Here is a 15,248-nt window from a genome sequence, read left to right as displayed (position 1 = left end):
TGATTACTTATCTGCCCACCCAAGGGACTGCTTTGGTACGTCCCACGGTCTGTGTCCCCCAATGGAGCCGATAGAGAAAAGGAGATTTTTTAACACTTACCGTAAAATCTCTTTCTCGAAGGTTCCATCGGAGGACACAGCTCCCACCCTTTTTGGGTTTTTTCCTTTTGGTTCTCTGTCCGAGGGTGTGTTCAGTTATGTTTTTTCTTCTGGTTCTCGGACAGTTTTGTTTTTCCTTGACCTATTGGTCTCCTCCTATTGCCCTGGGACTTAAACTGACTAGCTCAGAGCCTGAAGGTGGGTATATCCTGCTGGGGGGAGCTGACTTTTTTATTACCATAGTGTCACACCTCCTAGAGACAGCAAGATACACCCACGGTCTGTGTCCCCCAATGAATCCTTCGAGAAAGAGATTTTACGGTAAGTGTTAAAAAATCTCCTTTTTCAGACTATAGACAGAGATTTATTACTCCTAATAATAAACCTACACATGGATAAACATGCATTTTTATTTTACTGGGGTAGTTGAGAGGAGCTTCTACCTTTCCTGGCAGTGGCTTAAAGGGGTACTCCGCTGCTCAGCATTTGGAACAAACTGTTCCGAACGCTGGAGCCGGCGCCGGGAGCTTGTGACGTCCTAGCCCTGCCCCTCTTGATGTCACGCCTCGCCCTCTCAATGCAAGTCTATGGGAGGGGGCATGACCCCCACATACAGTAGATGGTTGGTTAGTTCCTCCAAAGACAGCTTTCATGTAATATGTATGGCCAGCTTTAGAATCTGTAATACTTTGCTTGTTAATCTTCCTGCAGCTAAAGAGCCATCTAACCCAGGCTGAACTTTCCTATAGCAGTGTTCTGGATGGGATGAAGAAGGAGATCTCTCAATTGACACAGGAACTGCACCAGAAAGACATTGGCATTGCTTCCTACAGCTGTAATGCCAAAGACTGGGAGCGGAAGCTTCAGACTGAGAGAGAGAGAGCGGATAGAGAAGCATCTGAGCATAAAGTAAGTTCAAATATTTATAAGGTCATCCAGGTATAATAAGGGCATTCATACAGGCAAAAAGTATAGTATCTTTTTACTGTGTGTTGTAGTGCGCTGTACCACATCTTTTAGACACACATTTTACAATTAGTGCTGTGTACAATTCTGAGCAGGACTTTGCAGCAGGTCTGGGAATGGACACAACAATGGCAAGTACAGAATATGCACAGTGTTACCTTACAGAGGGGCTTAAAGGTAAACCATAACTCACTGTTTTCCAAACATTGTGTCTCCAGTTGTTGCAAAACTACAACTCATAATATCTCAAACAATGGGAAGAGCAGCACGAACATCAAGTTGCAGAAGTGGGGTGGTGCACACAGTCCTGACAGCCCTGGTCATAGTCCCAAATGCAGATCCTGGAACAAAGGCGACTGCAGCACTTAATGCAAAAGTAGGTGGTTTCAGTCCATTATTAGCCCCTTAAGAACCAAGCGTTTTTCAGTTTTTGCATTTTTGATTTTGCATGGTTGAAGTGAGGCACCCTTCGCATACTTTAAGGTAAGTATATCTGCACCTTAGGTAAGTATGTGACCCCACCCCTTCTCCCTTCTTCTCTAAAGTGGCCTCTCGGGGGTTACACAGGGAATGGGGTTGGCAGTTTTTATTAGGGGTCTGGGTGTAGGGGGCACTTTAGTGGTCCTGCTGCTGTTGCGGCAGCTGAGTGTTTTATTAGACAGGGGCACCTACAGGGGCGCCCTATGCGTCCGATACTGCAGCATACCTTGTCCCGGCAGCTATCTCTCCTGCTGGGGACCGCTGCCGGCTATTTCTTACCTGCGGGTTCTTGGGAGTCCCCTTATCCTCGCGCTACACGCGCGTCCTATCCCCGCACAGCGCACGCACAGGGAGGCCTGTGTCAGCGCTCGGGGACACCGTTCAGCCTCTCCTGGTGCTGGAGGGATCATCAGTCCCCTCCCCTCCGCCGGGGATCACATGTTTCGCCTCAGCTCCGGAGTCCAGCACCGCTTTCTCCCTCAATCTGCTGCACTCTGCTCCTGTGAGTCTCCCTCCAGCCTTCAGCCGCTCCATATCTGCGGCAGCAACCTGAACCTCGGGCTTCTGGATACTGTCCCTGCGCTCCTGGCAAGACTTCAGGGACTGCAAGACACAGGAACCTGGGTGAGCTTGTTCCATTTCTTTCTATCTCTGGGTAGCTGACTTCTCTGTATATTTTTGCAATGTCCGCCCCCAGCTTTGAACCTTCCCTCAGACAGGCGGTCTCCGCTTCGGTCACTTACTATGCTTGCACGGGGTGTAAAGTAAAAATGCCGGGGGGGGTTTGGCTAAACCCACCTGTTCTGCCTGCTCTTCCTCCCTCCCTAATCCCCCCACTCAGGATAGCCCCCCGGAGCACGTGGCCCTTGACCCTGCCCCGGTTTGGGTGGCTTCTCTCTCCCAAACGATTTCTGATCTGGCGCAGGTTTCCAGGGAGGTGGCTACAGCCTTAAAGCAGTCCTCCTTGCGTCCTCCTCGGGAGTCAAGTATGGCGTCTTCGGACCGTCGGCGCTCTCACAGGCGTCCCAGGGTAATTTATTCTGACTCCTCTCCCGAGCACAGGTCTTCCCGCCGCTCGCGCTCCAGGTCCTCTCCTGCTAGGCAGCGTCCTCGGTCGCGTGGTTGTTCTCCTAGGGGCCGCTCCCGATCCCCGGCCCACCCTGCCAGATTTGTGTCACCTAGATCCGGAGCTTCCACTGCCCGTTCCCAGTCTCCAGGGGAACTGGTGGAGTCGGACTCAGCTGCGCTATCGGATTCTGAAGAGCTGTCATCCATGTCGGACTTGGTGGACAGCTTGGTGTCAGCTGTCAAAGACTCCTTCCATCTACAGGACCCTTAAACTTCGGACCCTGCTCCTGGAGTTTCCTTTACATGTACTCATCGCTCCCCCAAGGTCTTCAGTGCCCATAAGGAGTTTGATGATCTTCTAGAGACCGCCTGGAAGCTTCCGGAGAAGCGCTTCCAAGGCACTAAACGGTTGAAGACTCTGTGTCTGTTTTCTCAGGATCTTTTCTCTAAATGGACTCTTACGCCATTGGTGGACCCCCCAGTCTCTTGTTTATCAAAATCCACCACCCTGCCGCTGGCGGATGCCGCTTCCTTTAAAGATCCCACGAACAAGCGGGTCGAAAACCTGGCGAAGTATGCTTTCGAGGCGGTTGGGTCTGCCTTGCTTCCTCCCTATGTGCTTCCTTGCTTCCCCAGAATAAGGCGTGCCGTCCTGCTGCTCGCAGGGGATTCTGCAAGACCGCTTCCTTTCGGTCCTTTTGCTCCCAGGGCCCCGGGCGCCAGGACAAGTCGGGTTCCTCACAAGCTCAGCAAGCCCCGTCCTTCAAGCCTCGCCCCTCCTGGAAGCAGGAAGGCCATTCCAGCCGGTTTCCCCTGAAGTTGGGAACTCTCAAACCTACCTCAGCCTGAAGGGGCGCCCCCACCCGAGGCTCTCCCTCGGGTGGGCAGCCGCTTGTCCCTCTTTTGGGATGTCTGGTTAGCACATGTCCAAGATTCCTGGGTTTGGGGCGTCGTCTCCGACGGTTACCGAATCGAGTTCGATTCTCTTCCCCGGGCTCGTTTTTTTTCGGTTCCGACCTCCTCTTTCGCCCTTCCTGGCTGCAGGCTTTTGCTCTACCATTTGCACTCTGCTGGAGCAACGTGTCATTGTGCCTGTTCCTCCTCAGGAACATTTCCTGGGTTTTTATTCAAACCTCTTCGTTGTTCCCAAAAAAGGGGGAACGGTCCGTCCGATTTTGGACCTAAAACTCCTCAATCGACACCTTCACCTTCGTCATTTTCGGATTTAGTCCCTGCGCTCAATTGTTGCGTCCATGGACTAGGGCGAATTCCTGTCTTCCATGGACATTCGGGATGCTTATCTCCACATTCCGATTTTTCCTCCACACCAACGGTTTCTACGGTTTGCCGTCCCGGAGGGTCACTCTGCCTTTCGGCCTGGCCACAGCCCCCAAGGGTCTTTACCAAGGTCCTGGTGGCTGTCATGGCCATCCTTCGCTCCCGAGAGGTGTCTGTCCTTCCTTATCTGGACGACCTGCTTGTCAACGCCCCTTCCCTGGCCCAGAACAAGGAGAGTCTTCATATCACCCTGCAGACTCTGACCAGGTTCGGGTGGCTGGTAAACTAGGAGAAATCCAATCTTTCTCCCTCCCAGTCTCTTGTTTTTCTGGGCCTTCGGTTTGATACCGGGAGAGCCCGGGTTTTCCTCCCGCCGGACAAGCGGAGTGCCCTTCTGTCCGGTGTCCGCTTTTGAGACGCCCACATCCAGTGCACATTGGCTCCTGCATGATGGTGCTGGGCAGGATGGTGGCGGCCATGGTGGCAGTTCCGTTCGTGCAGTTTCGTTACCGCCCGCTCCAGTGGACCATTCTGTCTCTCTGGGACGGATCTCCCCTGTCCTTGGATCATCGGATCCGCCTCCTCGACTCGCCAGGTGCTTCATCGGTGGCTCCGCTCTCCTCACCTCCTGGGCGGTCGCTCATTCCTTCCCTTGGCCTGGCTGGTCTTGACGACGGACGTGCGTCTCCTCGGCTGGGGGCGTCCTTCTGGACCGGACGGTCCAGGGCCGCTGTTCCCCTCAGGAAACCCGTCTTCCCATCAATGTCCTGGAGATCCGGGCCATCTTCCTTTTGTCTCCTGCACTGGGAGTCCCTTCTCCGGGGCCACCCGGTCCGCATTTAGATGGACAACGCCACGCTGGTGGCATATGTCAACCGTCAAGGGGGAACTCGCAGCCGCGCTGCCATGGCCGAGGTGTCCAAGATCTTGGTCTGGGCGGAGCATCTGGTACCCGCCATATCAGCAATTCACATCCCGGGGGTGGAAAATTGGGAATTGGACTTTCTAAGTCGCTCCTCTCCCGACCCCGGGGAGTGGTCCCTTCACCCGGAGGTGTTCGCGTCCATCTGCGATCGCTGGGGGATTCCGGACGTGGACCTCTTCGCGTCCCGCCTGAACCGACAGGTTCCGGCCTTCGTGGCAAAGTCCCGAGCTCCTCTGGCTCTGGCCGCGGACGCTCTCATCGTTCCCTGGTTGCGCTTCACTCTCCCTTTTCTGGCCTGCCACTTCCTCTTCTGCCCCGCGTGCTGAGAAAACTCAAGGCGGAAGGTGTCTCTGCAATTCTGGTGGCTCCGGATTGGCCCCGACGCTCTTGGTACGCCGACGTGGTTCGGCTCATGGCAGACGTCCCCTTTCGGCTGCCGGATCTCCTCGATCTCCTCTCTCAGGGCCCACTTTGCCACCCCAATTCTCTGCCACTACGCTTGACAGCGTGTCAGTTGAAGGCCTGTGGTTTTTCAGGGTTCCAGGGTTTTTCAGGGTTCCAGGGTTATTCGCACCATGCTCAGGGCGCTTAAGCTGTCCACGGCCAGGATTTATCACAGGACTTGGCGGGCCTACTTTTGGTGGTGTGAGGCGCGCTCTCTTTCTCCAATTCGTTTTTCTCTGCCTAACCTTCTGGCGTTCTTGCAGTCGGGCCTTGAGACGCGTTTGGCTCTTAGTTCCCTCAAAGGTCAAGTGTCGGCACTGTCTATTATTTTTCAGCGGCCTCTGGCTTCCGACTCTTCGGTTCGCACCTTCCTTCAGGGGGTGGCTCATGAGAATCCTCCTTACAGGTCTCCTCCTCCCCCTTGGGATCTGAACTTAGTCCTGAGTGCCTTGCAGTCCGTCCCGTTCGAACTTCTCCGGGACATTTCCCTTTGTTTCCTGTCTTGGAAGGTGTCCTTCCTGGTTGCAGTGACCTCCATCCGCAGGGTGTCGGAATTGGCAGCTCTCTCTTGTCAACCTCCCTTCCTGATTCTTCATCTGGACAAGTTGTGGTCAGAGCTTTGCGGGTTTACCTTTCGGCAACATCTTCCTTCCGACGGTCTGATTCGCTGTTCGTCCTTCCGGAGGGCCGCTGCAAGTATTTGCCAGCTTCTAAGGCTACCATCTCCAGGTGGATCCGGTCCGCCATTTCTGAAGCGTATCGTTCCAAGGGGAAGAATCCCCCCTTCCGGGTTACGGCTCACTCCACTCGCTCTGTGGGGGCCTCTTGGGCGGTCTTCAACAGGGCTTCTGCCCTACAGGTGTGTAAGGCGGCCACTTGGTCTTCAGTGCACACATTCACCAAATTCTACCAAGTGCACACTTCTGCATCCGCCGACGCCAGTTTGGGGCGTAAGGTTTTGCAGGCAGCAGTGGTTTTACCGTCCGCTTGATTCCAGGTTGATTGGGTTTTTCCCACCCTGGGGACTGCTTTGGTACGTCCCACGGTTCCTGTGTCCCCCAATTGAGCTTACCGAGAAAAGGAGATTTTTCCACGAACGGGGCGGTATGAGGGCTCATTTTTTGCGCCGTGATCTGAAGTTTTTACCCGTACCATTTTTTTTTATTTTTTTTTGATCGGACCTTTTGATCTCTTTTTATTCCATTTTTTTATGGTATAATAAATGACCAAAAATACTCTATTTTGGACTTTGGAATATTTTTTTGCGTGTACGCCATTGACAGTGCGGTTTAATTAACAATATATTTTTATGGTTTGGACATTTACGCACGCAGCGATACCACATATGTTTGTTTTTATTTTCATTTAAATTTTTTTTAAATGGGAAAAGGAGGGATATTCTAATTTTTATTAGGGAAGGGGTTAAATCACATTTATTAACTTTAAAAAAAAATTGTATGCAGTATTATAGCCCCCATAGGGGCTATATCACTGCATACACTGATTGCAGGCATTGTTCAATGCATTGCCATAGGAATGCATTGATCATTGTTTTCTGCACTTTATTGCTCCTGCCTGGATTTCTCGGACAGCTGGGAAGATGCCTCCCGCTGTCCTCTCAGCTGTTGGGGATGCCGCAATTTCACCGCGGCGGTCCCGAACAGCTCCGCATAGCTAACCGGCAGTGTATTCTCCCGTTTTAGACGCCTCGATCAACTCTGATCACGCCCTCTTAAAGGTTAATACCGGACATCAGCCCGATCTGCGATGTTGGATATTAGCCGCAGGCCCTGGTTGCTGATAGCAAGGTTAAGCATGCTTAAACAAACTGCCTACTTTTGCATTTATTAGTGCTGCAGCCACCTTTTTTCCTTTTTTCTCTCGGATCTGTACATATATATGTGTGTGTGTGTGTGTGTGTGTGTGTGTGTGTGTGTGTGTGTGTGTGTATATATATATATATATATATATATATATCTATCCAGAGGATAGGTTGTAAGCTCCTGATATGTGCAGGCCCTATGACCAGTGTATCCCAGTTTCCTTTGTGGCATTAGGGTGCGTTCACACTGAGTAATTCAAGAGGAATTTACTCGAGTAATTCCTCTTGAATTCTCCGCTTCACAGTAATGCACATCATTTCTGCCCATTGACTTTAAAGGGGTTATCCAGGAAAAAACTTTTTTTTTATATATCAACTGGCTCCAGAAAGTTAAACAGATTTGAAAACTACTTCTGTTAAAAAATCTTAATCCTTTCAGTACTTATGAGCTTCTGAAGTTAAGGTTGTTCTTTTCTGTCTAAGTGCTCTCTGATGACACGTGTCTCAGGAACCGCCCAGTTTAGAAGCAAATCCCCATAGCAAACCTCTTCTAAAATGGGCGGTTCCCGAGACACGTCTTAAGAGAGCACTTAGACAGAAAAGAACAACCTTAACTTCAGAAGCTCATAAGTACTGAAAGGATTAAGATTTTTTTTTATAGAAGTAATTTACAAATATTTAACTTTCTGGAGCCAGTTGATATATAAAAAAAAGTTTATTTCCTGGAAAACGCCTTTAATGTTTTTTCTGCTGTCCTATTCACACATCGGAAATTCCTTTCCACTTGAAGAAAGAACATGTTCATTCTTCAAGTGGAATCCACTAGCAGAAATCAATAAAGTCAGTGGTAAAAAAAAATTCCGCCTGACATCGTTTTCACTCGGAATTTTCGCGGAAATGGCTGAAAAACCCTTCACTTCTTTCTCCCCCATTTCCGCGCGAAATTTTTTTTTTCCGCACATAAATTTTTCAGTGTGAATTCCTCTTGATTTGCTCAGTGTGAACACACCCTTATCCATACACTTCAGTGCAGAGCTGGCCATGCTTGTTAGTGGTTCTCTTCAACAAAGTCTATAGAAGTCACAGAACAAGCTGTGACTAAGAATACAAAATATCTAAATGACCATGTTCCACATCGAAAACAATAAATAATTTTGAAATCTTTAGTATAGACCAGAGATTCTTGTGCTTATTACGTTGTGGCCTCACCAGCCAGAATATAGTGGCCAAATTTTTTTAAAGGGGTAGTCCAGTGGTGAAAAACTTATCCCCTATCGCTGGGGCCCCCTGCCATCTCTCTGTATGGGGGCCAGGCTCTCCGGCCAGATATCGGGTGTCGACCCCCGCACGAAGCGGCGGCTGACACGCCCCCTTAATACATCGCTATGGCAGAGCCGGAGATTGCCGAAGGCAGCGCTCCGGCTCTGCCATAGAGTTGTATTGAGGGGGCTTGTCGGCCGCCGCTTCGTGCGGGAGTCGACATGCCCCCTTCGCGCAGGCTGCCGGGGAGATCGCGGGGGGCCCCAGCGGTCGGACCCCCCGCGATCTGCAACTTATCCCCTATCCTTAGGATAGGGGATAAGTTGTTCACCACTTGTTCACTACTGGACTACTCCTTTAATAATCTATCTTTCATCTTTCTCTGCATATTCACACTCTGTACCTCACAAATGGAGAAGCCCTTTTATAGATGATTGGCCTGATTATAGTGTATGTTTTTCCAATTGCAAGCTCACTTGTTCTCTCCTGCTCACTTCAATATAACTTTTATCTGCTGACAAACTAGTATTTGTATTAAAGGAGGACACCAGCCAAATGAATTGACCTATATATAGCGGCATTTGTTAAAGTTGTATATCTTTCTAATGTACAGGTGTAATCTTTGCACAAACCCTGTTCTCCTAGGCAGGAAATCCAGTAGTTCCTAGCACACATGATAACTGTCGGGCACTACCTAGCTGAGTTCAGCTTCCATTTTGGGCCTGACACCTCACTTTGCGGTGTCACACTCTAACATCTCCTCAGCTCGTAGAGAGCCGTGCTTCAGTCTGCAGTGTATGTATTTTCCATTTGGCTGAGGTACACATGCCTCTCATCTATATTCACTGCTCCCAAAGCATGTGACCTGCTCAGCTCTTTTAAGGCAGCCCCTCCCTGCAGCTTACTCAGGATATAAGTGCAGGAGCTGATGGTCTGTGTAGTTTTCTGCAGCTCTCAGCGTTTTTTTTTCGATTAAGTCATAATATGGATTTTTAGGTGGAAAATTGAAAGGGTTATGATTTTTAAAAGGTAAGGAGGAAAAAACGAAAGTGCAAAAACGGAAAAACCCTGAGTCCTTAAGGGGTTAAAGGGGTACGCCGGTGAAAAACTTTTTTTTTTTTTTTTAAATCAACTGGTGCCAGAAAGTTAAACAGATTTGTAAATTACTTCTATTAAAAAATCTTAATCCTTCCTGTACTTATTAGCTGCTGAATACTACAGCAGAAATGATTTTCTTTTTGAAACACAGAGCTGTCTGCTGACATCATGAGCACAGTGCTCTCTGCTGACATCTCTGTCCATTTTCGGAACTGTCCAGAACCGCATATGTTTGCTATGGGGATTTCCTTTTACTCTGGGCAGTTCCTAAAATGGACAGAGATGTCAGCAGAGAGCATTGTAGTCATGATGTCAGCAGAGAGCTCTGTGTTTCAAACGGAAAATAATTTCCACTGTAGTATTCAGCAGCTAAGTACAGGAAGGATTAAGATTTTTTAATAGAAGTAATTTACAAATCTGTTTAACTTTTTGGCACCAGTTGATTTAAAAAAAAAAAAAAAGGTTTTCACTGGAGTACCCCTTTTAACAAGTGATATTACAATGTATCAAGTAATAAAATAATGAATAAGTTACAGACCATAAGATTGAAGCCACAAACAGAAGGTCTGTGGTTTTATATTCGGTTACTTTCACAGGGTTGTTTTTAGGGGTTGATCTGATTGGCGGCATTGGGCTGATGAAGACTTTTTATTAGGTTTGCAGGTTATTTCCCTTGTAAATTTGTAACCTTATCTTTATGATAGAGGTGTCCTTTATATGATACTCTTGGCTAAAAAAATTCTGTCTTTTCTGTATATTTATATATGACCTAATTTTATTTCTGTCCACTAAAGAATTATATTTTATTCCTTGTTAAGGTTTCACTAGCAGCCCTAGAAACATTACGAGAAGAAAACCGGCAACTGACTAAGATGTTGGAGAAACAAGAACCAGATGTGCGGCTGGTAAGATGGAAAGACTATGGTGCATTAGTACTCATCATATGTATACACAAGTCGTGTATAAACGTTATCTATTCTTTTGTTTGCTACTCAATGTTGTAAACCTAGGATAGAATTGACTTTGGCCTTTTAAAGCCTTGCTCTTCATTGTTTGCATTTCATTCATTTTGCCCTCTGTTATTTACATTGTCAGGCTTTAGACAACCTGGAATGTGAAAATCATAGACTACAGAAAGAATTGTCACAGGCGAGGAGAAATCTGGAGCTTGTCCTGCACACCAGACAGTCGGATATCCATAGCGCAGTGGAACGGTAAGGACATCGGCTTGCTCTCCTGTTAACCCTTTGGGGACTGGCCTATTTTGGGACTTAAAAGGGTTTTCCTATCTGGATATTTATGGCATATCCATAAGTATCTGACAGATACAGGTCCCTGCTCTGGGACTCACATCTGTCACTAGATAGATGCTTTTGGAGGATGGAGGTGGTTGGCATGCCGAACACATCCAAGATAGATGTATAATGCAGTTTACTTAAAGGGGTACTCCGGTGGTAAACATTTTTTTTTTCCTAATGAACTGGTGCCAGTAAGTTAAACAGATTTGTAAATTACTTCTATCCAGTACTTATTAGCTGCTGTATACAAAGAGGAAGTTGTGTAGTTCTTTCCAGTCTGACCACAGTGCTCTCTGCTGACACCACTGTCTGTGTCAGGAACTGTCCAGAGCAGGAGAGGTTTTCTATTGATATTTGCTCCAGATGCTGATGTGTGTAAAGAGCATAGACAAGCCCATCTGGTACAATCCCAGAGATGAGCTGCTGTAGCACAAATTGTAGAAAAAGTTACTGCTGGTTATAAAAGAAAGGTGTCGGAGCACAGAATTTATCACAGCTTGTTGTGTAACCACAGTTTGGTGTGTTCATGGTGCCCAAAATTTATTTGAAAGTAAAAGCTTAAATACCAAGGTGTGTGGTCCTGAAGCTTGGTCCAAAAGGGGGGTAATATGTTTAATATTTAAAATGGCTTTTTTTTTTTTTTTTTTAAATAATAATTACATTTCACCTCCATTATGAAATATACGGGAATATAATTTTTCTGTTCCTTCTACATCTGAAAAAAATGTTCTGTCCACCAAATGGTGTTTATAATGTTAATGCAATTCCATAGGAGAACACAAGAACTGTTAAGCAGACATGAGGAGGAGTTGAAGGCACTCAATGAGCGTCTGAATGAAATGTCCCAACGATATGAGGAGCTTAGGCAAACACCACCCTCAGCACAGGAAGCTGCCTCTGCTCTGCAAGGTTTAGTAAGGACAAGTTCTCTGGATTCAGTGTCTTCTGAAGTGGACAAGAGTGATGATGGACATGCTGAAGATTCCCACCAAGAGCCACAGGTGAAACTTCAGTTCGCAGTGGGGAAGATGTAACCTTTACTGTTGGGAAGGTTCCTGTTTTTTTTTTTATCATTGCTTACATGTACTTCCTTACAAGACAAATATCGGTACACCCTGTGCCTTTAACTGGTATTAACCACTTAAGGACCAAGGACGTACCGGTACGTCCTGAGTCCTTTCCCTTTCTATAACGCGGGGCCACAACGTAGCCCCGAGTCATAGCGGGTCGGGACCGGCCTCTAACAACGTCCGGGACCCATGGATAATAGCGCGCAGCAATGATCGCTGTGCCGCGTGCTATTAACCCTTTAGATGCGGCATACAAAGTTGAACGCTGCGTCTAAAGTGAAAGTAAATCACTGCCGGCTAGCTCAGGGGGCTGTTTGGGATGTCCGCGGCGAAATCGCGGCATCCCGAACAGCTGTGGGACACGAGGAGGGTCTCCTACCTTGCCTCCTGGTGTCCGATCGCCGAATGACTGCTCAGTGCCTGAGATCCAGGCATGAGCAGTCAAGCGGCAGAATCATTGATCACTGGTTTCCTATGAGAAACCAGTGATCAATGTAAAATATCAGTGAGTGCAGTGTTATAGGTCCCTATGGGAGCTATAACATTGCAAAAAAAAAAGTGAATAAAGATCATTTAACATCTCCCCTAATAAAAGTTTGAATGACCCCCCTTTTCCCATTTAAAAAAAAAACCTGTGTAAATAAAAATAAACATATGTGGTATTGCCGGGTGCGGAAATGTCAGAATTATAAAAATATATCATTAATTAAACCGCACAGTCAATGGCGTGCGCGCAAAAAAATTCCAAAGTCCAAAATAGTGTATTTTTGGTCACTTTTTATATAATGAAAAATGAATAAAAAGCGATCAACAAGTCCGGTCAATACAAAAATGGTACCGCTAAAAACTTCAGATCACGGCGCAAAAAAATGACCCCTCATACCACCTCATACACTGAAAAATAAAAAGTTATAGGGGCCAGAAGATGACAATTTTAAACGTATACATTTTCCTGCATGTAGTTATGATTTTTTTCAGAAGTACGACAAAATCAAACCTATATAAGTAGGGTATCATTTTAATCGTATGGACCTACAGAATAAAGATAAGGTGTCATTTTTACCGAAAAATTTATTGCATAGAAACAGAAGCCACCAAAAGTTACAAAATGGCGTTTTTTTTCTTCAATTTTGTCTCTCAATTATTTTTTTTTTCCATTTCGCCTTAGATTTTTGGATAAAATGACTGATGTCATTACAAAGGAGAATTGGTGGCACAAAAAATTAAGCCATCATATGGATTTTTAGGTGCAAAATTGAAAGAGTTATGATTTTTTTAAGGTAAGGAGGAAAAAATGAAAGTGCAAAAACGGAAAAACCCCTGGCCCTTAAGGGGTTAACAAGAATATGTAGTGTGCAAAGAAACTGCTCACCTTATAGTGTTGCTCTCCGAGCACAACAACACCGAAAATCACCTGAGGGGGCGGGCATGGATAGCAGCAGCAGCCCGTGTCCGTCCGAACCCTGGATTCCTGGGACGGTCGTAGAACTGGGGAATTCCACAGCCTGCGGCAGTGTGGGAGAAAAAGGACACTTCTCTGCCGCTTTTATTTGAACAAATTGGGGTGACCGTGTTTCGAGGGGATGGCTCCCTGCTTCATCAGGTGACCTGATGAAGAGGGGAGCCGTCCCCTTGAAACGTGTTGTCACCCCAATTTGTTCAAATAAAAACGCTGTTTTACCTCCACCACTCTGAAGTCTGAAATCTTAATTACGGACCTACATCCAGCAAACGCCAGAGAAGTGTCCTTTTTCTCCCACACCGCCGCAGGCTGTGGAATTCTCCAGTACATGTACTTCCTAACATGGTCCAGTGAGCGCATGGTGAAACAGGCACATTGGTCCCTCAGGTTACAATACGTACACATAGATAACTTGAGACCATGTTTAACATACAGTGCCACAGACACTGACACCTATCTGTAGCAGCATGATTGGCTTATTGCGCTTCCCTCCATTATAATGCGGTAATATAAATCTTCCAATGGCATCTATAGCCAAACGGCGTAAAATTATTTGCTCACAGTTTGTTGTAGTACAAGAAGACCCAGAGTGGCTGTGGGCCTGCCTATTCACATACAGAAAGAAGCACTCCTACTGACACTACTTTAGGAGTATTAAAGGAGAACTACGGGATTGAAAAATGTATCCCTTATCCTAAGGTCTCCCGTACGGGGCCCCGGCTCTCTGGTTAGAGAGGGCGTGTTGACCACCGCACGAAGCAGCGGCCGACACGCCTCCTCCATACATGGGAGAGCAGGAAATTGCCGAAGGCAGCTCTTCGGCTCTCCCATAGCAGTAAATGGAGGGCGCGTGTCAGCCGCCGCCTCGTGCGGTGGTCGACACGCACTCTCTATGCAAAGAGCCGCAGCCCCGTACGGGAGATCGTGGGGGGCCCCAGCGATCGGACCCCCCCGCGATCTGAATCTTATCCCCTATCCTTAGGATAGGGGAAACATTTTTCAATCCTGTAGTTCTCCTTTAAAGATAATACTACCTAGAGAACAAGTGAAGTGTAACTACCCCGACTCATATCATCACTTTCCGACAGCCTGTACTTCCTGATGGTCCTCCAGTGATGATGAGTGAATACAATCTTCTGTTATGCAGAATCCAAAAAACTGAAAAAAACTAAAATAAATCGGAGACTCCTTGTCTAGAAGTGTACTCCATACTCTGCATACGTCCAAGCTGTACTTAACAGTGTGATGTTACAAACCTGCTTCCTTCATCAGGGGTAGTCTATGGAATCATGTAGATTTTTATGTGTTTAAAAGCAGATATACAGTCATGGTCGTAAATGTTGGCACCCCTGAAATTTTTCAAGAAAATGAAGTATTTGTCACAGAAAAGGATTGCAGTAGCACATGTTTTGCTATACTCACGTTTATTCCCTTTGTGTGTATTGGAACTAAACAAAAAAAGAGAGGAAAAAAAGCAAATTGGACATACTGTCACACCAAATTCCAAAAATGGGCTGAACAAAATTATTGGCACCCTTAACTTAATATTTGGTTGCACACCCTTTGGAAAAAATAACTGAAATCAGTCGCTTCCTATAACCATCAATAAGCTTCTTGCACCTCTCAGCCAGAATGTTGAACCACTCTTCCTTTGCAAACTGCTCCAGGACTCTTATTGGAAGGGCACCTTTTCCAACAGCAATTTTAAGATCTCTCCACAGGTGTTCAATGGGATTTAGATCTGGACTCATTGCTGCCACTTCAGAACTCTCCAGTGCTTTGTTGCCATCCATTTCTGGGTGCTTTTTGACGTATGTTTGGGGTCATTGTCCTGCTTGAAGACCCAAGATCTCGGACGCAAACCCAGCTTTCTGACACTGGGCTGTACAGTGCGATCCATAATCTGTTGGTAATCCTCAGATTCCATGATGCCTTGCACACATTCAAGGCACCCAGTGCCAGAGGCAGCAAAACAACC

General features: G+C 47.0%; 1 protein-coding gene across 8 annotated transcripts in view; it reads left to right on the top strand.

The window, feature by feature from the left end:
* CEP63 (centrosomal protein 63) overlaps positions 1 to 15,248 on the top strand; it is a 180,874-nt gene that overhangs the window by 99,710 nt on the left and 65,916 nt on the right. For all 8 annotated transcript variants that reach the window (XR_008891004.1, XM_056564396.1, XM_056564393.1 and 5 more), the window contains 4 exons: positions 811 to 1,008; positions 10,259 to 10,345; positions 10,536 to 10,654; positions 11,511 to 11,739. Coding sequence is in view for 7 of the 8 variants with exons in the window: in XM_056564396.1 (XP_056420371.1) it covers positions 811 to 1,008; positions 10,259 to 10,345; positions 10,536 to 10,654; positions 11,511 to 11,739 (633 nt within the window). In the remaining variant the exon portion in view is untranslated. The remainder of the gene's footprint in view (positions 1 to 810; positions 1,009 to 10,258; positions 10,346 to 10,535; positions 10,655 to 11,510; positions 11,740 to 15,248) is intronic.

The sequence above is a fragment of the Hyla sarda genome, chromosome 3 (genome assembly GCF_029499605.1).
Source record: "Hyla sarda isolate aHylSar1 chromosome 3, aHylSar1.hap1, whole genome shotgun sequence".
In the NCBI taxonomy this organism is placed as follows: domain Eukaryota; kingdom Metazoa; phylum Chordata; class Amphibia; order Anura; family Hylidae; genus Hyla; species Hyla sarda.
Note: the sequence above shows the minus strand (reverse complement) of the source record. Positions and strands in the feature narration are given on the sequence as shown.